The sequence below is a fragment of the Rhineura floridana genome, chromosome 10, assembly GCF_030035675.1.
Source record: "Rhineura floridana isolate rRhiFlo1 chromosome 10, rRhiFlo1.hap2, whole genome shotgun sequence".
NCBI lineage: Eukaryota > Metazoa > Chordata > Lepidosauria > Squamata > Rhineuridae > Rhineura > Rhineura floridana.
In genome coordinates this window covers 33461494-33484400 of record NC_084489.1, presented here as the reverse complement: position 1 = coordinate 33484400, position 22907 = coordinate 33461494, and the positions used below count along the sequence as shown (strand labels likewise).

Here is a 22907-nt window from a genome sequence, read left to right as displayed (position 1 = left end):
TGATCATTCTGGTTGCCCTCTTCTGAACCTTTTCCAACTCTATAATATCCTTTTTGAGATGAGGTGACCAGAACTGTACACGGTATTCCAAATGCGGCCGCACCATAGATTTATACAATGGCATTATGATATCGGCTGTTTTATTTTCAATACCTTTCCTAATTATCGCTAGCATGGAATTTGCCTTTTTCACAGCTGCCGCACACTGGGTCGACATTTTCATCGTGCTGTCCACTACAACCCCGAGGTCTCTCTGCTGGTCGGTCACCGCCAGTTCAGACCCCATGAGCGTATATGTGAAATTAAGATTTTTTGCTCCAATATGCATAATTTTACACTTGTTTATATTGAATTGCATTTGCCATTTTTCCGCCTATTCACTCAGTTTGGAGAGGTCTTTTTGGAGCTCTTCGCAATCCCTTTTTGTTTTAACAACCCTGAACAATTTAGTGTCGTCAGCAAACTTGGCCACTTCACTGCTCACTCCTAATTCTAGGTCATTAATGAACAAGTTGAAAAGTACAGGTCCCAATACCGATCCTTGAGGGACTCCACTTTCTACAGCCCTCCATTGGGAGAACTGTCCGTTTATTCCTACTCTCTGCTTTCTGCTTCTTAACCAATTCCTTATCCACAAGAGGACCTCTCCTCTTATTCCATGACTGCTAAGCTTCCTCAGAAGCCTTTGGTGAGGTACCTTGTCAAACGCTTTTTGAAAGTCTAAGTACACTATGTCCACTGGATCACCTCTATCTATATGCTTGTTGACACTCTCAAAGAATTCTAATAGGTTACTGAGACAGGACTTTCCCTTGCAGAAGCCATGCTGGCTCTGCTTCAGCAAGGCTTGTTCTTCTATGTGCTTAGTTAATCTAGCTTTAATAATACTTTCTACCAGTTTCCCAGGGACAGAAGTTAAGCTAACTGGCCTGTAATTTCCGGGATCCCCTCTGGATCCCTTTTTGAAGATTGGCATTACATTTGCCACTTTCCAGTCCTCAGGCACGGAGGAGGACCCGAGGGACAAGTTACATATTTTAGTTAGCAGATCAGCAATTTCACCTTTGAGTTCTTTGAGAACTCTTGGGTGGATGCCATCCGGGCCCGGTGATTTGTCAGTTTTTATATTGTCCATTAAACTTAGAACTTCCTCTCTCGTTACCACTATTTGTCTTAGTTCCTCAGAATCCCTTCCTGCAAATGTTAGTTCAGGTTCAGGGATCTGCCCTATATCTTCCACTGTGAAGACAGATGCAAAGAATTCATTTAGCTTCTCTGCAATCTCCTTATCGTTCTTTAGTACACCTTTGACTCCCTTATCATCCAAGGGTCCAATTGTCTCCCTAGATGGTCTCCTGCTTTGAATGTATTTATAGAAATTTTTGTTGTTGGTTTTTATGTTCTTAGCAATGTGCTCCTCAAATTCTTTTTTAGCATCCCTTATTGTCTTCTTGCATTTCTTTTGCCAGAGTTTGTGTTCTTTTTTATTTTCTTCATTCGGACAAGACTTCCATTTTCTGAAGGAAGACTTTTTGCCTCTAAGAGCTTCCTTGACTTTGCTCGTTAACCATGCTGGCATCTTCTTGGCCCTGGCGGTGCCTTTTCTGATCTGCGGTATGCACTCCAGTTTAGCTTCTAATATAGTGTTTTTAAACAACTTCCAAGCATTTTCGAGTGATGTGACCCTCTGGACTTTGTTTTTCAGCTTTCTTTTTACCAATCCCCTCATTTTTGTGAAGTTTCCTCTTTTGAAGTCAAATGTGACCGTGTTGGATTTTCTTGGCAATTGGCCAGTTACATGTATGTTTAATTTAATAGCACTGTGGTCACTGCTCCCAATCGGTTCAACAACACTTACATATCGCACCAGGTCCCGGTCCCCACTGAGGATTAAGTCCAGGGTTGGACTTAAAATAGGGTTTCTATCTTAATTTCTAATCAGAGAAATGTTTCTGTTTGAACTGTATGCTCCAAGCAACTGTGATTGATGCTTAATGTATCATGCTTAATTACATCACTAGGGCCTGCCACTGTGACATCACTCAGGCACGTCCCTGTGACATCACTTGAGCTCGCCCCTGAAATTTCAGGGTTTGGAATGCTTCTGACCTGGCAACCCTAATACAAGGATTCCAATCTTTTGAGGACATAAAATGGCTGTTTCCCCTCCCTCTTTCTCTCTCCCTTTCTCAGGGTTGCCCTCAGACCTAGCACTTTCTTTTTCATTCCGTAAACATACATGAATCCCACAGTTCTGTCTATCCAGTCACATACACAAACAAGCACCTGATTTATCCATCATACATAAGCACACAAGTGTTCCTTCCTTCTCCTCCCCCCCACCTGGTCTCTCTCTCTCTCTCTCTCTCTCTCTCTCTCTCTCTCTCTCTCTCTCACACACACACACACACACACACACACACACACACACACACACACACTTCTTTCCCCTCCCCCTGCTTTCTCTGCTCCACTCTTTCACTGCACCCTCCCTCCTGGTTGCTGCTTCTCCCTGTTACTCTGCTTTCCTTTTCCGCATATCTGCTGGAAACGGTATCTCCCATTGTAATAGAATGAGAGCCAACAAACTGAAGCTCAACTAGACAAGACAAAGATATTGTTATTAGATGGCTCCTCAATTTGGATAGGTGAGGTTCAACTGGTTCTGTAAGTGTGCACCCAGGGGCATATCTTGAGGATGAGGGCCCATAGGTACTTGACTTGAAGGTGTCTTGCACTGCAACAACCCCTTAGGGCCTTCCCACCTCATCTCCCCAATGTTGTCTAGTGTGTGTGTGTGTGTGTGTGTGTGAGAGAGAGAGAGAGAGAGAGAGAGAGAGAGAGAGAGTGTCTCAGGCCTTTGCACATATTTGATGACTGTCAGTGAAGAGGAGTGACGCATGACATCATGGTACTGGTCGCTGCTCTAGTGCTCAGTGCAATGATGGGATCCCACAAAGGGAGGTATGAGCCTACTGAAAATTGAATCACCACCACGTCATCTCACAGATTTAGTTATCCACTGTGGTGGGGTGTCACACATTTGAGTTTAATAACACAAGTTAATGATTGAAAATCCATGTAAAACTTTAATACAATTGTTGTTATGAGGTTATCCAATCTGTGTCTCACATCTTTCTTCTAGCATCCGTGGACTGTCTCTTATTATTAGAAAAATCTAAGCCTGCTTTTCTCTTTTGATCAAAACACTTTCTTTATATTGCCTCCTTATTGACTTTCTTACTTAGGCTTAAGCAAGGCTGTTCACTGTTGCAATCACCCTTTAAAAAGGATTTAAGAGATTAGAACAAGGGCATCTCCACAGGTTCTCTCATAATTAATTCCTCTGATATTAAATGGGCTAAGAGGCAGAAAGGTGTAACCATGGTTATGTGTATTCCATGGTCTTTAAATTTCCTACTGTGAATCTGTTCTTGTCTTTGTTTGTGTCTGCATGATTGCTCTCTGGTTGGAGAAAAAGGAAAGTCAGTAGGGACAAAAGAAGAAACTAAGAAGAAAATACAGACAAGTGTCGCTTTCACTCAATTAATTTAAGATTTTTAAAAATATTATATTCTCATACTTTGTCTGGATGCTTTACTTATAGAAAGCAAACTGAATTTCTACACTTTTTCAGTTAAATATTTATCAGCTATTAGTATAAAGTAGCAAAGAGGTAGAATTTGATTTACATCTTGTGAAGAGATAGGTGGGTATATTTTACATAGATATTGGAAGTGCTTATGCAGGGACATAGAGAACAAAATAAATATGCAGTCCTATACGCACTTTTAGATTCATTCCCATTTATCTCTGTGGGACTTACTTCCATTGGGCGTGAACAACACAATCTCAAATAACATACTTGCTTCTTGGTAGGCATTTTAGGATTGCATTATGAGAGTGCAAACATATGTGATGGGGAAGATGGACGATCGGGATCATCTCTAGATTTTTTAGTCTACTTCCAATGGGGGCTTAATTGGCAAATGTGTTGATGGCAATAGGTTTGTCTGTGTAGTTTTGCTGTTTTTTGTTTTACTTATCAGATTTCCCTAAGAAAGGGTAAATCCAGATTAAATGGGGAAAATATAGGCTATAATTTTGATGCCACCAGCGTCGTGTGGAAGCTGTAAAAAAAATTGCAGGCATGAGGAGCACTGATCTCATGATAAACACCCATCTGAAAGCACCCTTACAGGTAAAAACAGCCATTGGGGCTTGCAAATCAAATCAGGACCATAGTACTGGAGAGGTAATTAACCTTTTGCCTATGTCATTTTTCTAAGGCAGTTTTTCTCCCAAGCTGCTATTTGCCCTACAGGGGAAAACATACATACACTATATGAGTATGTGTGCATTTTACCTGGCAGGTAAAATAGCTTTGAGGGGGCAATTTAGAATAGGGGGGAAAGGGGCAGAGGAGAATTAAGCTCCTCTCCTTCCCCAACAGCATAATTTTGATCTAATTCTTCCCCTTCTGCAATTGCTTCCAACTTAAAAAAAAATAAATATCCTGATCTCCCACATAATGTTTAGTTTGATCCTGAGCTATGAATCAGAAAGTTGCCCAGTGTGAATTGTACATTTTAGTAGGTGACTTTAGGCGATTCACTCCTAGCAGCAGCAACAGCCGCAGCCCTTTCCCATCTGCAATATGGAAATATTATTTCTGTTAAATACAACATAATGGCTGTGTTGCACTTTGAACACTCTAAAAGTGTTATAAAGTAGGGCCCCGCTTTACAGCGTTCTGCTTTATGGCGTTCCGCTGATGCGGCAGCTTTCAATTAGGGGAAATTCCCCATTTTCAAGCCAATTTTCTCCAGGGGTGGGGAATCTGTGACCTTCTAGGTGTTTTTGGACTGCAACAGCCATTATTCCTGACCACTGGCCACACTGGCTGGGGACTGATGGGAGTTGGACACAATAACATCTGGAGGGCTACAGGCTCCCCATTCCTGATACAGACTCTCAACATTGTTGTTATTACAATTTCATTCTTTAATGAAGTTGAATCTACTCATAATTCCCCTGGTTATGCTACACAAAGCAGCACAGGGACTCAAGCTCTCTCTCAACAAATAATCTCTAAGGTGTGAGCCAATGGGTTTGAAAGTGTGAGAGGAAGTAGCAATTAATGGTGAGAACATCAAAATTCAACGGCTCTGTTCAGAAAAGCATCCACAAGTTCAAATGTTTTTTCTGCCTTTACCTAGGTTTACAAATGTAATTTGGAAATCTCAAAAGAACTTTGTGGAAGATCAAAACAATGTCTAAGGCTGCATACACACCATACATTGAAAGGCCATTTAAAGCACATGACTTTCCCCAAAGAATCCTAGGAGTGTCATTAGTTAAGGGTGCTGGGAATTGTAGCCCCGTGAGGAGTAAACAACAGTTTCCAGGAGCCTTTGGGGGAAGCAATATGCTTTAAATGCATGGTGTGTATGCAACCTAAGACATAGCCACAACTAGTTACATTCAGTAAACCGAGAGACTGAGTCTGTAAAATGTATTACCTATTTCATTATTCTGGTCCTTAGTAATTGTTACTCTATTTATATAAGCAAATTTTTCAGAAGCTACATCAGGAAAGACCTCTGCCTCAGATCATCAGGTCAGTCAAACTACCACAGACCTAGATGGGATGATGGTCTGGATGGGTTTTTTAAAAATATCTCTGAACACATGTTAGGTGTATGCCTTGTTTCAGATCTGATCCTGTATAAATGTCCACCAACTTAGGGACCATCCAGACAGACTGTTTATAGGGGTATACTCACTTTTCCCCAAATTACTTTTTTTACAAAAGTATTATGGATCTTCCACACTGTCTAAAAAAATCTTCCTCTTTTTGAAGAATGAAACCGCATTTTAACCATTATCGGGATGGGTTATGAGGAACCTCCCCTCCCCAAAAAGGGAAATGCTGTTTTAGGCTGAATTAATAGAAGTATGGTTTCCAAAACATGTGAGGTACTAGTTCCCCTCTGTTTAGCATTGGTTAATCCTCATCTTGAGTGCTGTGTCCAAAGGATGCAGACAAACTGGAACAGTTTCAGAGGAGGACAAGGATGATCAGGTGACTGGAAACAAAGCCCTATTAGGAGAGACTGAAAGAACTGGGCATGTTTAGCCTTGAGAAGAGAAGGCTGAGGGGAGATATGATAGTACTCTTCAAGTACTTGAAAGATTGACACACAGAGGAGGGCCAGGGTCTCTTCTCAATCATCCCAGAGTGCAGGACACAGAATAATGGGCTCAAGTTACAGGAAGCCAGATTTCGACTGAACATCAGGAAAAACTTTCTAACTGTTAGATTGGTATGACAATGGAACCAATTGCCTAGGGAGGTGGTGGGCTATCCAGCACTGGAGGCATTCAAGAAGCATCTGGACAGCCACCTGTCACGTATGCTTTAAGTTGGATTCCTACACTGAGCAGGGGGTTGGACTCAATGGCCTTGTAGGCTCCTTCCAACTCTACTATTCTATAAAAATGTCACAAAAACTCCCTTCCCCATTTTGGCATTCAACCAGTAAAATTCTACTTGCGCATGCATGTGGGCTTTAAAAAAAATACCCTTGGTATTTTGGAATTCTTTAGCTGTTCTGTCAGTAAAAATCTGACTCTTGCTGTTTCCATGACCCCTGAACACTACAGATAACCACAGAACTTCCTTCAATACTATCTGCCATTCTCTGTCTCCCCATGGCTTCACCTACCTTTCTCTGCTGTTTGGGCAGGGTTGCCATCAATAAAGATGGCGGCCGAGGTTTCCGTAAGGGACTGAAGCCTTTGCCGCCATCTTGGTTGATGGCATGCAGCGTGCGCATTGCTGCCATCAACCAAGATGGCGGCAGAGGCTTCAGTCCCTTACGGAAACCTCGGCCGCCAACTTTATTGATGGCAACCCTGCGCGAACAGCAGAGAAAGGTAGGTGAAGCACGGGGATGGCGGGCGGCTCGGAAGCTTGTCTTGCGATCCGTGGGATCGCGGAAGGGGAGGGGAGGGTCCCTCAGAGCCCCCCGGGGGCTCCTAGAACTGCGGTGCCCTCGGGCCAGTGCCCAACCTGGCCACCCTTTGGAACTGGCCCTGCAAGCACATACCACACCAAAGTCTTTTGTTTTTGCTAGGCATGTTATCTCCCATGGCAACATAGCATAAGTAAATGTTCAATTAAATTTTAAGACCTAGGGATTTTTTATTTTAGTAATTCACATTCTAAGAAAATATTTTGTCAGCTAATTTAGCAAACAGACATAAAAGACATTTATTTATTTATTCTATTTCTATGCCATCTTTTGGCCAAAAGGCCCTCAAGGCAGCTCACAAAAAACACTAAAAAAAATCACAAATACAAAATACACATAAAAAAGAATACAGTGCACAGGAATTTAAATAACAAAATATTAACATTGTTTTTAAAAAAAACAAGGTTCTTTACAGGCCTAAAGATAGTCTGTCCCCAAATGTAGTACTGCCACTTCAAGAATTTTAGTCCTAATTTGATATGAGATTTCCCATTCACATGATTCCCTGCTCTAAAATTGCTGCTGGAAGCCACTATTGTGCAGATTCTGGTTTTTGCCACTTCTTTTATTTGTTGTTCTTTTCAGGTAATCACAAGATTATCAAACAAGTCTGCAATCTGTCAGGTATGGTTGACTGATTTTAATATAACAAACTTAACTTCTAAATCACCTTTGCCAACCCAAAATCTTTTTTGTATTAGAATGTCACCTATGGATTTCAGCAGACATTGAGATGAGATGTACCTTGTAAAAGGATCCTTTTATAATTGATGTTATTGTGTTGGCATAGATAAACGTGTATTTGCATGACCATTTGCTACCTCTGCATTTTAAAACTAGGCCCTGCATGCTTATCTGATTAAATCTCCAGCTGTCTCATGCCAAAATATGATGCAGTTTGCATGCTGATTCTAAGTTCTACATGGTGATGCATCTCCCCAAAAGATCATGTTCAATTACATTTTGCTGCCATGTTTGAAATACCGAGACTTTTCAGGATATCTAAGCAACAGACTTTTACTGGGCTATATCAAGATGAACATAGCAGTTTCAGAATCTTGACTGCATATAGAGAAAACCTCCCTAGCAAAAATTCAACTCATGTTAATACTGAGACAACAACAAGAGTGCACACGACTTACCCAACTATTCTGACAATAATATGCTAGAGGGCTTTTTATTCACAGGATTCATTCCAACATAGTGAGCTGGATTGTAATACAGCCTATGCGTAAAAAGCAAGTATGTTTAGGCCTATTTGGTATGATTGAATTCCCAGATAAATCTGGCCCAGAGACCTAGCCCTTTTGATTTTACAGACATATTTGAACATTACACCTCTGTGTGGCCATCCAGGGACATCAGAGGTGGGGCAGAACATGTTCTCACTCACCTTCATACAGTGCCTTGCAAAAGTAATCAGATGTCTGACCAATGCTCTGATATTACAGAATTACAAATGGTTCATTGTAATTTTGTTCTGTATGATATTTTATTTTGAAACACTGAAACTCAAAATCAATTATTGTAAGGTGAACTGAACTTCAAAGTGATTGTTGGCCTCTCCGTGGCTTCTCTCACAAATCTCCTTCTTGTTCACTGAGTTTTGAGGGACAGCCTTTTCTTGGCAGTGCTTGGGTTGTGTGATGCAGCTTCCACTTCCTGATTATTGATCCAGCTGTGCTCACTGGGATATCCAAACACTTGGATATTAGTCTGTACCCTTTTCCTAATCTATGCTTTTGTATTACATTATTATCTCTTACCCCTCGCTGGATCGTCATCTTGTAGTGGTGAGTGGGCTTACGTGTTCCAATGAACCCTGTGAGCGATGCCGTCGGGATTCATGTACTCCCAGCAGGGTCATCCATGGCAGTAAGGTCAAGGGAGAGGAACCAGACAAAGAACGATCCAAGAAAGTCCTCAATGGCAGAACAGGCGGAGGATAACAATGTGTATGTTACAACAGCTGTGAAGGCGGATGAAGGCTTCAGCAGATAAAGGACTTCCAATCGTCATGGTACCCATGCCATTGGATCAAAGTCTTTTTCTGTCAAGATTGTGTGTTGATCGTGGTGCACCAATCTCCCCACATAAAACAAATTCACGCACAGGCGTCTTCCATAACAAAAGTCCTATGGCAATTGGCAAATGGCGACGGGGGCAGGACTGTGAAATCCAGAAGCCCCTAGTCATGGTCTGGTACATTGGCGGTGCATACAGATTCAGACGGCTCCATTGTTAAAGAGTATATTTTGGAAGACAATCTTACTCGGTCACAAGTGATCGCCAAGAAAAATAATTATCTCTCACTTCTGTAGAATGCTCTTTGGTCTTCATTTTCCTTCAGATCCACAGCCTGACCAGTGATTCTTCAACACTGGAGTTTTTAATCCTGACAATGTGACAGCAACTTTAATAGGTCACATGTGGAGGCCAATGGTAAGGTAATTGTGTCCTCAATAGGGCAATTTCTTTCATCTGTATAAACTGGGAGCTTCCACAGCACAGTGGTTGAATATTTATGCAAGCAATATATTTCATTTTTTTATGTTTCTTACAAACATTTCCTAACATAAAACCAATGTCACCTTACAATAATTGATTTTGAGTTTGTGTTTCAAACTAAAATATCATACAGAATGAAATTACAATGAACCATTTGTAATCAAGTAATATGAGAGCATTGGTCAGGGGTCTGATTACTTTTGCAAGGCACTGTATATATGTGCTAGAGTGAGAAGAGGTATTCTCCTTTATATTTTCTGCTAAATCAGTTTTTGATTCTGATGTAACATTGTTCATACTTATTCCTCCATGGCCATTGTGTCATGAAGATACAATTTATGTCACAGTTGGATTATAGTATATAATAACCATTGGACAGTAGTGTATCCATTTAATAATAGTATTAGTTAGACGGTTGGGGTGGAATGTTTTAAACCCTGGCCCATATTTTTGTTCAGTCATGAAATTCACAAAGTGGTTGCAGACAAATCAATATCTTTTAGCTTAATCTACCTTGCAAGTTGTGAATATAAAATGAAACAATGGCACAGGCGGAATGAAAATGTGATAGATAGATAGATAGATAGATAGATAGATAGATAGATAGATAGATAGATAGATAGATAGATAGATAGATAGATAGATAGATAGATAGATAGATAGATAGATAGATAGATAGATAGATAGATAGATAGATAGATAGATAGATAGATAGATAGAGCAAGCCAATACAAAGTGACCACATGATTTGTATAACTATATTACACCCATATAATATAAATGTGAACTATATAAGGAATTGACACTGCAGCCCACACAGAATAAGTATATACTTACTACATTATGGAAAGAAATAGGGCTACGTGTAGTGCAAAGTCCCTTAGGTTCTTGCAATTCAAGTGGTGACACTCTTTTGAAAAGATCTGTGTTGAAGCACACCAATACCAGTGATGTTTTCTGCTGATCAGCACTATTACCCTATTTGTATTCACTTATTTAAAAAGTTATCCCCCATCTATTATTCCTGCAAAGGCCCTTAAGGCTGTTTATTATTACTATGCACCCTACTTTCACTCCCCGCATAAGCCCATGCACCTCCAGAGCATCACAGAGGATTTTTGTTCCAAGTTATCTTTGCTCAGGATGTAGTAGAGCCTTTTTAGTGGCTGCCCCAGTTCTGGGACAGCCTCCCTCAGTAGGCTTGCCCATATTAGTCTGTCCTTTGGCTTAGGAAACTATGGAATGTCTTTTTAATTAAAACTTAGGCTAGTTTGAGAGAAGACACTGGTCTGGTTTAATGGGGCAGTGGTTTTCTGTTGTTGTTTATCAGTGTTGATTTATTTTATTGTTTTAATTTATTAATAATTTGTTAGCCTCCTTGAGCAAATTTAGAAAGGTAGAGTTTAAATTATTTAAATAAACAGCTCTATTAACTAGAGAACATATTTGTATATTATATGTCTGTCAGAATTAAAAATAAGGAACATTTCTGTATAACAAAATGCACTTGCTTTCATTTTACTAAATTATGTTCTTAAGATATATTTTATATATGTGTACATAGTGGAATCAATGTTTAAAACCCAAGAAGCTGTAAAATGCCTACAACAAGAGCATTGGTGATCTTTTGCTTTGATTTAGTGCTGTGCTGAAATCTGTCCTCCAGTTTTTTTGAGAGTTTTTTTGCTCTAATTCTCAAGGCCCTTTGGAATGTCTTCAGAACTGCTGTGGATGCAGGGTTTTGAACTTACCTTATTGTTGCAAGATGGCCAGGGGTAGTGTGTTTGTGTGCTTTTCTTTCCAGCAAAATTTTCCCAGCAGTCTGCAGCCTCCTTGGCTGGCTGAACATCCAGATCTGAAAATATCTGCACCAAAGGAGTTATCTCGTTATGTCTTCCCATTGAAGCACAGGTACCTGGGAGAAGGATACAGAGTGCAGACCACTGGTAACATAATTTGCAGATTAAAAGAAAGGACACTCACAAACACCTTTTGGCCCACTCAGGAATAGGAATGGAAAGTTCTGTCAATTTCTCTCAATTTCTCATTTTCCAGTCTTAAATTCAGTTCTCCACATTTACGTAGCAATTTGCAAATTTTTAAAATAGAACTCCTCATGAAAATTCTCCAGTATTTTAGTGCAAAATTTCTCCCAATAAAAACATTTTGTAGGCAGCTTTGACTAATGTGCACATTTTTGCAAACCATTTCTCATCATATAATGCATTTTCATGTTATTTTCCCTTGTATGTTCATTTTTATGCACACTTTCACCTAATTTATGCATTTTTGCAAACATTGGTTGGCGAACTGCATCACAAACTTCAAATCAGTGCGGATTTCAATGGATGGATATGTTTCAGTTCTCATTGTTTTGGAAAGTGCAAATTTGATAGATTCAGCTTGAAGTGCAAACTGAGTACAATCTCGCCCATCCCTACTCAAGAGTAACAAAAACCCTGCACCTCACCCATGAGAATTTCACTGCAATTTTATTATTTATTTATTTAATTTAATTTATATACCGCCCTAAGCCCGAAGGCTCTCTGGGTGGTGTACAAAAAGATAAAAAACAAGCAATATATAAATACAATAAATACAATAAATCAAGAAAACAAAACAAACAAACAATAAAAGAACCAAACAACATCCAAAAATACAAATAATGATGAAAATACCATTAAAACACACATTAAAATGCCTGGGAGTATAGAAAGGTTTTCACCTGGCGCCGAAAAGATAGTAGCGTCTGCGCCAGGCGCACCTCATTGGGGAGGCTGTTCCACAGTTCGGGGGCCACCACAGAAAAGGCCCTGGTTCTAGTCACCACCCTCCGAGCTTCTCGATGGGATGGCACTCGGAGGAGGGCCTTAGATGTTGAGCGCAGTGTCCGGGTAGGTTCATATTGGGAGAGGCGGTCCACCAGATATTGCGGTCCCATGCCGTGTAGGGCTTTATAGGTCAAAACCAGCACTTTGAATCTAGCCCGGAAACAAACAGGAAGCCAGTGCAGACGGGCCAGAACAGGTGTTATATGAGCAGACCTTCTGGTCTGCGTCAGCAATCTGGCCGCTGCATTCTTGAAGTGCAAACTGAGTACAATCTTGCCCATCCCTACTCAAGAGTAACAAAAACCCTGCACCACACCCATGAGAATTTCACTGCAATTTTCTTACCCCCTGATAACTTTTCTATAAATACAATTTATTTTCTCATTCATTCATGGGGAAAATATGGGAAGAATTTTCAGCATGGTAGTAGTTTGATTCAGATAGTTATGTCATAGCAAGCAATACCCTTGCACAGCAAACAGCTTTTTCCCAGTTTAATTTTAATATGAATTATCCACTATTTTAGGCAGACTCCAAAGGAAATGGCAGCATAAACAAGAGACTTCCATCAATTGTGGAAGATGAGGAAGAAGAGGAGGAGGTGGCAGAAGAGGAGGCGGGTACTCTTTCTCCAGTGCACACAAGAAGCACAACCTCCTCCCAGCAGAAGAAGTCAGGAAGCAATAAAAGCTATCTTGGGATAAACTTGAAACAGTTGGCCTCAGGAACTGTGCCCTTCCACTCACCTATCCGAGTTTGCAGTGCAACCTCCTCCAGAACCAAGCATGAAACTGAGCTACATTACTACTCCAAAAGAAGAGAGAAGAACCTGAAGCTACACCTTTCATCACTGAACAGCACTGGTCCTCCAGACCTCAGCCCTAGGTAAACGTTAGGAATGTCATCTAACGCATCCAGTTTCTCTTCTCATGCCACCATTTTTTTTATGCCTCAAAAATGTGTTCCATTTTTGATACTTCTGACAATAGCATTGCCTTAAAATGGCATGCATCCACCATTTTAGCACACCATGATACTCAAGTCACTTTAACTGTTCCATAAAGGAATGCGCTTTTTATAGAAAACTTTCAGAACTAGTAACTAAAATCAGTACCATTTACAGGAAACAATGCTTCAAACCTCCAGCCTATCCAACATTTATTTCAGGAGACTATGGCTGCAGTCCTGTACCCACTTGTGTGGGAGCAAGCCCCATTAAATTTAATGGGACTTACTTCTGAGGAGACACAGCTAAGGTTGCACTGTGAGTATAAAAATAGTCCTTACTCATTTCAGTTTCATTTCTATTTTTATTATTAAAACACACACTCTATTTTTCACCATTCTTTCTACAACAACCCTTGAAACTTCCTCTGTTTTTCATTCAGAGTCCTGGACATGAGAAGGAGATTTATAAAAAGTCACATAGTCTGCTTTTTTTAAAGGCTCATTCAAACTGTGCAGTCCCTGAGCTAGCACATAGAGCTTGGCTCAGGTAAGCTGCTGAGCTCTGGAAGCAGTTTAATTTATTTATATCAAAATTTATATCCTGCTTTTCTAGGCAGAATGCCAACTCAAGGCATTTTGAAGAAAACCTCTCTGACCAAAGCTAAAATTTAGGCATTCTCTTTATATGCTATATGTAAGTCTTCCTAGCCCATGTTAGTAATTACCACCCTGCCTACAGTTGCATGACTCAGGCCGCGCTTTAGCTGTCAGGTTGGAAAGTCTCAGGGACTGGAGACTTTAAAAACCCAGCCTTTGTGGGCTCTTGCACTGCTCTGATCAGTGATTAATGTCTAGGCCTTGAATTAAAATCGAAGAAACACTTGATTTTCCAGCAATGCACTTAGCTGTTTGCTTTAAGGCTCCCTTTGGTTAATCCATGCAAATTTCAAGATGAAAAATCAGAAAAATTCAACTCTCTTCTCATTAAAATGCTTCTAGATGACATTATCACCTTGAAAGGCTTTCACCGGGACATTAAATAGAACCCAGTGGGAAGGTCTGCTGTATGAGGTCTGTTGAAGTGAATAAGAACAGCATGTATTACTCCCCAATTCATTTCAATTTGGCTTGTGCAGGAAACATCAATGAACTGTGTCCATAGAAGCTAGTGGCAGCAAGAAGTGCCCAAGGGATAAGAATTGTGGGTGGGAAAACCTTTTGTCTCCATTGCCGTGTTGCTGATTTTAGCTTAGGACAGTTATGAATGAAAGTAATAACCTTTAATAGGTATTCAGTGACCTGTGTAAAATAGATTAATAAATCTATTTTCATTCCTTCATGGTGCATGATTACATTTCTTTCATTACAGCAAATGTACTGAGTGTTATACAACTGCAAATCTTACACACGCATTCATCAACAGGTTGGTTCAACAAATAACTCCCATTTTGTATCTCAGCATAATTTCTTCTTTATTCAAAATGTAGGCAAGATTAGTGATAAGTTCAGCACTGTCAAAAATGAAGTCTAAAATGTACATACATTCATATGACTTAAGGAAAGCTGTCGTAATTAAACGTGGGCTCTTTCAAAGCTCTGCTGCCATGGAGATAGGGAGTGGGAAAAGCTTCATCAGCTACATCTCTGAGTAGAACCAATTAAGAAAGAAAGAAAATAAATAAATACATATGCCAAACAAAGTATGCATAAAAGAATCTGGACAATAAGTATGGAAGGGCAGTCAAATTACTGTAGAACAAAGCTCCTTTTGGCTGGTGTAATTAATGTGCGGGGGGGATGGGAGGACAGTCCCTAACCTACGTGCATTTAGTATAACACTTGTGGAGATTCCCCTGTTCAGGCAACTGTTAGGTGTGGAAGGCTGTCTACATATGACTGGGAGCCCCGGGTTCCCAAATACACAGAGAGAGCCCGTGCATATACAATTGTTGACAAATGGAAGCTCTCTACAGATGTTAAATGACTGAGCATAAGATGGGCACAAACCTTGCTGCTGCAGTGCTGCTCCTGTATATAAGGAGCGTGCAAACGCACACATGAGATTTCCAAATATTAAATTAATTTCTCTCCCCTGCTTTCAAATAAAAGAGAGCATGTATGCCTTTCCAGCACAGCTTGCTTTGTCCTTGATCATACAAAACACAAGTATTTTTTCACAAGGCCCTTTGGAGGCAAATGAATGGATATCTATTCAGCAAGCTAAAAGTCTACCTTATGGTGGGATGGGGTTGGTTTTTGCTATCTTGCATTTTTCACATATATACAGTAATCTCCCTCCCTCTTCTCTTCCTATATGAAGCAAACATTGCAGCCTAGCCTCAGAGACTCTCTGTGTATCAAGTTCAAAATAATATCACAAGAAAGCTGTCTTTTTTTGAACAGCATCTTTCATCCTAGCAACTCTGCAAAGGATGGCTATGTTTTGGTTCTGATATTGTTTCAGAAAGTGCAAATTTCGGCTTGAAATGCAAACTGAATTGAATTTCTCAGAGTGCAGTGCAGTAAAACCAAAGAGCTACCCTAGGTGTACGTGCTTAATAGGATTTTTGCCCCACCCCACTCCCCATTTACCCCAAACCCTCATACTGTATCAGACACTATTGGTTAAAGACTCCTTAGTTTTGAAAGTTATTTGCCATGCCATGTGACATGGGGGAGGGGGATGCACCCCCAAAAAACCCCTTGGGCTTGTGGAACTACTTGTGCAGTTCTTTGGATGCCTGCCTATGTTTGGTCTAGGTTTGGTTTATATGCCACATTATGGCATAGCTTTGGTCTATATGCCACGTTAGGGACCTGTATATACTAACAGAGTTAACTAGCTAACAAATTAAACAGACAAAATAATCCATTTTTCTACTGTACATCTCTAGTAAAGATTTTATTAGCCTAAGGTTTTATAGTATAGACCATACAGTAGGGCCGTGCATCTGTTCTGGGTAGGGGGCACACCGAATCAATAACCACCCCCAAGTTGGATTAGGATCATCACAAAAACTTTTGTCACTCTATTTCTGTGCTTTTGGTGCCATATTTCCTCTGTTTCGCTATGTCCATGGGCTTTACAAGAAGTGAGTCTGTCCAAATATTACCTGTGGAGCACTAAAGAGCTCTGGACTGTTTTTGTTACAGCACAATAACCAAGGATTTTTTTTTTTTTTTAAGTGAAAAGTTTTATGAAAATCCTACATTGCTCTTCAGAACTCTGCAGGTAGTGTATTAGACAGGCTCAAATTGGAATGCCTACTCGAGACCTGTAAAGGCCTATCTGAAGGCCTGTAAAGCCTGTTGCATGTGAATCAGTGTGGTGCAGTGGTTAGAGTGTCAGACTGGGACCTGGGAGACCAGGATGTAAATTCCTGCTTGGCCATAAAGCTCACTGAGTGACTTTGGGCTAGTCACTGTCACTCAGCCTAACCTACCTCGTGGGGTTGTTGTGAAGATAAAATCGGGAGGAGGAAAACCATGTTTGTACATCACTTTGAGCTCCTTGAAGGAAAAGTGGGATATAAATGTAATAATAAATATAATAAATACAAATAAATAAATGTTGGATGACACAAACTACAGAAAAAAGTTTTTAAAAAATGTGAAGGCAAGAATACACACCACTCGGTCACTTTGTAATTATTTTAAGGTAAGAAAGAGCAAGCACAAGGGAAAGCTACATTATTTGAATTTCTGTTTGTGATGAAGCTTCTAAAAGTGACTGAAAACTCTCACAAAAAAAAGTAAAAAAGCAAGAACTGATTCCGACGTGCTACTAAAGTTATACTCTATACACTAGTGAACATCAGGAAAAAACTCAATATAGCACCATTTTAATAATTGCAACAATATTTAAAGGATTAACAGTAGCTGTAAAAACTATTGAAGAAAAATATTTGAAATGACAGGACTCATATCCAGCTTAATGGATGAATAATGGTTTTGCAGCTAACAGTGAATAGTTATTTGAGAAACAAGTGAGAGAATGGGCAGAGACTGTTGGTGCATTCCATAACATGAATGAGCCTAGCCTAACCCTGGTCTTATGCATTATCCCCAAACTCTTCCTTCTCTGGCATGGCTGAGAGGAGTGATTAATCTCAGCAAATTGTGTGTTTATGAAGCCAGCTTGTTTCACAAACCATAGTTAAGATTAACCATTTTACAGTTTGGACATAATGCTAAACTGTGGTTAATTGAAATTGAAAAGTTTCTGATCTCCTCATGGCTAATTTTGGCCCCTTAGAGTGGTTTAGTCAGCGATGTGGGAAATGCTTAGAGACACTTTAATATAGCCTTAGTTAATCAAGACATGTTGCGTGGTCCAGCTGACCGTATTTTCCACACATTGGATGCACTCATCACCCAATGGGCTGGCCATCTGAAGCCTCCATCATTCTTCCTCGTCAATTTTTTTTCAACATGTGTTGAGAGAATAGCCATAAATGGGAGCAAAGTCAGACTGTGCTAAACATGATCACATGGACACGTAGGCTGATTGTGTCTTCAGATTATGTTAATGACATTCTATACAATATTCCACAAACCGGGTGCTTGACATCTTGGGAACCATAGACCACCAAAAGAAAGCCAGAATGCCTTGAGCAGACAGACCTAGCATTTCTTTTCTTTTACCATTTTAGGTTCATTCTAAAGTTCATATTATGAATGTTACATTTCTCTAGAAGTGTGTGCATTGTTAGTGCATGAGGACAAAGAAGTTTGATTTCTGTGTAATTATTCTAATTGTCTTTTCTTTTAAAATAGGATTGTTGATGGAACAGAGGATGGTAACAATAATGAGGAAAGCCAGACATTTGACTTTGGCTCTGAACAACTCAGGCAGGATTCCAGAGCATCTCCTACCATCAGGGGTTAGTGCTATATTTAGCCATCTTACAAATGACTCATAATGCACCTTTTGGAGAGGGCTGCCTTTTGTGTGCTGTGCACTGTGAGAGAAATCCTTAGACATGACTAGATTGACATGTCTACCATCATCATAGAAAAGAGGGATATAAAAAAATGTAGAGGTATTTATTTCCAGTTTCTTGGTCTTCTTTTCCTGTCATTTATCATACAAAGGAAAATAGTATGTTGCTTATGGGCATTACTGTTTCCTAAGTCAGGGCCCAATCCTGTGTAGTTCCACATGCACCATACAAGGGAATCAGTGTCAACTGTAATGATAGTAATGTTAGGATTAAACAACAAAGTGTTCATTTAAGGCCCAATAGTGTACAGTTCTTAAGTAAAAAATGTGATTGTGGAGATGGGTAGGTGGTGATAGTGGAACGTAAGGGTACCAGGTGAGAAGGATTACACGGCAAGCAGCAAAAACTTAAAATGAGTAGTCAAATATATTGAAGGCCATATTAAACATAACCTTAAATTAATAATATGGTACACTCATTAAGGTCACATCCACACCATACATTTAAAGCACTCTTATACCACGTTAACAGTTATAGCTCCCCCTTAAAGGATCCTGGAAACTATAAGTTTGTTAAGGTTGCTGAGAGTTAAGAGATCCTTGACAAACTACAGTTTCCAGGATTCTTTGGGAGAAGCCATGACAAGTAATAAAAGAGTGCTTTAAATTTATGGTCTGACTGTGACAATAATTTTGATATAAATAAATCCCTGTGTTTCTAATTTTTAGACTGTGAGTGTCATTGCTTAGGTGGCCACAACAGCAACACACACACACACACACACCAGGGAGGAATCAGAGACAGCTTTTGTACAGAAGCGCAAAAATCTTCAGGGAAAAACCCCTAAGGGGAGAAGCGCCCACCTCCCCAAAAGCACAATAAGGACTCACGGCTGGCACCAGACCGCTATGGACTCCAGACCTCTGCCCCATGCGTGCATGGATGTGCTTTGATACACCCGTTGGTGCTACCTCTTGCGTTGCCATGTCAGCCTGCTTGCTTGCCATCACCCAAGATGGCGGTGGGGATGTCAATATGCCCCCACCACCATCTTAGATGATGGCAGGAATGTAACATTGCAAAAGGTGGCGCAACGGGGCATATTTAAGTGTGTGCCAGTTGCATGTAAGTGATGTCACCTGGGAGAGTAGAGCTCTAGCTCTGCGCCACTATCCAGTCGTGCTCTGCAACCCGATGCTGGTGGGCATCGTGGAGCAGGAGCTTCATTCTCCTAGCCACAAGAGCCCTCGGCCCTGCAGGGGCCATTGGCCAGTGCCCAACCTGGCCGCCCACTGGTGCTGGGCCTGTAAAAGACTGAACATCTCTGTGGCTACAGAATGCTGAAAGTCTGTTTGGAAAGGGGAAGAGGGAGTGAGGTGGAGTGGCTGGAATCCTGAATAACAACACTCAACATGGCAACATTTTGTTATGGTTTAATAATCTTTGGTTAATACTTTAATTAAACTAAATAAACCATGTAAAGTATTAACTAATTTCGACTGATGCTAGGGAAAGGGTGGGTTGCATCACATACTCCCTAGATTGAAAAAAATAAAAAATAAAGGATGCATGCACATCATATATTTAAAGCACATTTAAAGCACATGACTTTCCCCGAAGAATCCTGGAGAACCTGAGAACTTAGTTTGTTAAAGGGACAGGGAACTGTAGCTCTCTCAGAGGTAAATCACAGTTTCCAGGGTGCTGGGGGGGGGAGTTATGTGTTTTAAATATGTTTTATATGTATGGTATGTATGCAACTAAAAATTGTAAATGGTTTGTTGCTGCTGTTTACCTACACATGTATGCGCTCATGCAAAGCCCAAAGATAACCCTAAGGGATTTAAAAAATAAAAATAAAAAGTAACATTACCTCTAGACAGCCATATAGCAAGTGACCTAGAGAGGACAAAACCAGTCCTTTGGGGAAGCATAGATATAAAGCTAGTTTAAAATTCATTGAAGAACCAGGTGCTGTGTCCATGTACATTACTGCAGGCGAATGTGCCATCTTACTGGTTTGCCTTGCAGCTGATGAAGTAAATGGACAGAAATTGATATGAATGGAGGGATCCATCTTTTCTAGTCCCTTTCACATGTTCATTCATAAGTCTGCTGCATCCCATTTCCACATTACTTTGAGAAAGATATATAGTGCCTTGCAAAATAATCAGACCCCTGACCAATGCTCACATATTAAAATGTAAATGGACTGCTTCAAGTCAATCCCAGCTTATGGCAACCCTATGAATATGGTTTTCATAGTAAAAGGTATTCAGAGGGGGTTTACCATTGCCCTCCTCTCAGGCTGAGAGGCAGTGACTGGCCCAAGGTCACCAGTAAGCTTCATGTCTGTGTGGGGATTCAAACCCTGGTTTCCCATGTCATAGTCCAACACTCTGACCACTACACCACACTGGCTCTCGCTCTCATATTACTGAATTACAAATGGTACATTGTAATTTCATTCTGTATGATATTTTGTTTTGAAACACTGAAACTCAAAATCAATTATTGTAAGGTGACATTGGTTTTATGTTGGGAAATGTTTGTAAGAAACCTACAAAACTGAAACATGTTGCTTGCATAAGTAATCAACCCCCCCATTAATATTTGTTAGAGACACCCTTCGCTGCAATAACAGCTTTAAGTCTTTGGGGGTACATATGTACCAGCTTTGCCCAGAGTGTCGAAAGGATTTTGCCCCATTCTTCTTGGCAGATTCGCTCCAGGTCATTCAGGTTAGTTGAACGTTGCTTGTGAACCGCAATTTTCAAAGAGCACCACAGATTCTCAGTGGGATTGAGATCAGGACTTTGACTGAGCCACTGTAGGGCATTCACCTTTTTGGTCTTCGAATCATTGTCCTGCTAAAAAGTGAATTTCCTTCCAAGCTTCAGTTTTTTAGTGGACTGAAGCAGGTTCTCATGCAGTATTTTCCTCTATTTTGCTCCATCCATTCTTCCTTCAATTTTAACAAGATGCCCAGTCATCCCCACAGCATGATGCTGCCACCACCATACTTCAGTGTAGGGATGGTGTGTCTAGAGGCATGGGCAATATTAGGTTTGTGCCACACATAGTACTTTGTATTTTGGCCAAAAAGCTCTATCTTGGTCTCATCTGACCACAAACCTTTTCCCACATGAACACAGTGTCAGAGGGATTTTGGCCCATTCTTTTTGGCAGATTCGCTCCAGGTTGTTCAGGTTGGTTGGACGTCGCTTCTGTACCACAATTTTCAAAGAGTGCCACAGATTCCCAATGGGACTGAGATCAGGACTTTGACTAGGCCACTTCAGGACATTCGCCTTTTTGTTCTTGAGTCACTCCAGTGTTGCTTTGGCCTTGTGCTTGGGATCATTGTCCTGTGAAAAATGTCCCAAGCTTCACTTTTTTAGTGGACTGAAGCAAGTATTTCCCTGTATTTTGCTCCATTCATTCTTTCTTCAATTTTTACAAGATGCCCAGTCCCTGCTGATGAGAAGCATCCCCACAGCCTGATGCTGCCACCACCATATTTCACTATAGGGATGGGATGGTGTGTCTACAGGCATGGGCAATGTTAGGTTTGTGCCACACATAGCACTTTGAGTTTTGGCCAAAAAGCTCTATCTTGGTCTCATCTGACCACAAAACCTTTTCCCCCATCGCAGTTGGGGCACTCTCATGCTTTCTGACAAACTCCAGACGTGCTTTCAGATGGTACTTTTTGAGTAACAGCTTCTTTCTTGCCATCCTCCCATACAGGCCAGTGTTATACAGAGCTCTTGATATGGTTAACTGGTGCACCATTACTCCACTCCTGGCCACTGAACTCTGTAGCTCCTTCAAAGTGATGGTTGGCCTCTCTGTGTCTTCTCTCACAAGTCTCCTTCTTGTTCGCTGCATTTTGAGGGATGGCCTTTTGTTGGCAGTGCCTGGGTTGTGTGATGCAGCTTCCACTTCCTGATTATTGATCCAACTCTGCTCACTGGGATGTCCAAACACTTGGATATTAGTCTGTACCCTCTTCCTATTACATTACATTTGTATTACGTTATCTCTCACTTCTGTAGAATGCTCTGTGGCCTTCATTTTCCTTCAGATCCACAGCCTGACCAATGATCCTTCAACAGTGGGGTTTTTATCCTGACAATGTGACAGCAACTTTAATGGTTCAAAGGTAGAGGCCAATTGTAAGGTAACTGTGTCCTCGATAGGGTAATTTTTTTCATCTGTGTAAATTGGGAGCTTCCACAGCACAGGGGTTGAATACTTATGCAAGCAACATACTTCAGTTTTTTAGGTTTCTTACAAACATTTCCTAACATAAAACCAATGTCACCTTACAATAATTGATTTTGAGTTTCAGTGTTTCAAACTAAAATATCATACAGAACGAAATCACAATGTACCAGCTGTGTCTGACTACTTTTGCAAGGCACTGTATATCTGCATGCAAATTTGTATTTAAATATAATTTGTTTTGCAAAATAAGTTTTTATAAATGTATTTTACTTTCAAAACTGCAATTATAAATTTTATTTTATCCTAAAATAAACATTTTATGTGCATTTTGGCATATTTTTGAGCCAAGTACTGCATTGCAAAAGTTCAAGATAGGAAAGATAACTGCACATTGATCTATATATTAGAAT

General features: G+C 40.4%; 1 protein-coding gene across 1 annotated transcript in view; it reads left to right on the top strand.

Moving 5' to 3' along the window:
• Positions 1–22907, top strand: part of KCNH8 (potassium voltage-gated channel subfamily H member 8) — a 287892-nt gene that overhangs the window by 249511 nt on the left and 15474 nt on the right. Inside the window, exons 12-14 of the mRNA XM_061586828.1 lie at positions 7623–7661; positions 12903–13261; positions 18101–18207. Coding sequence (XP_061442812.1) covers positions 7623–7661; positions 12903–13261; positions 18101–18207 — 505 coding nt within the window. The remainder of the gene's footprint in view (positions 1–7622; positions 7662–12902; positions 13262–18100; positions 18208–22907) is intronic.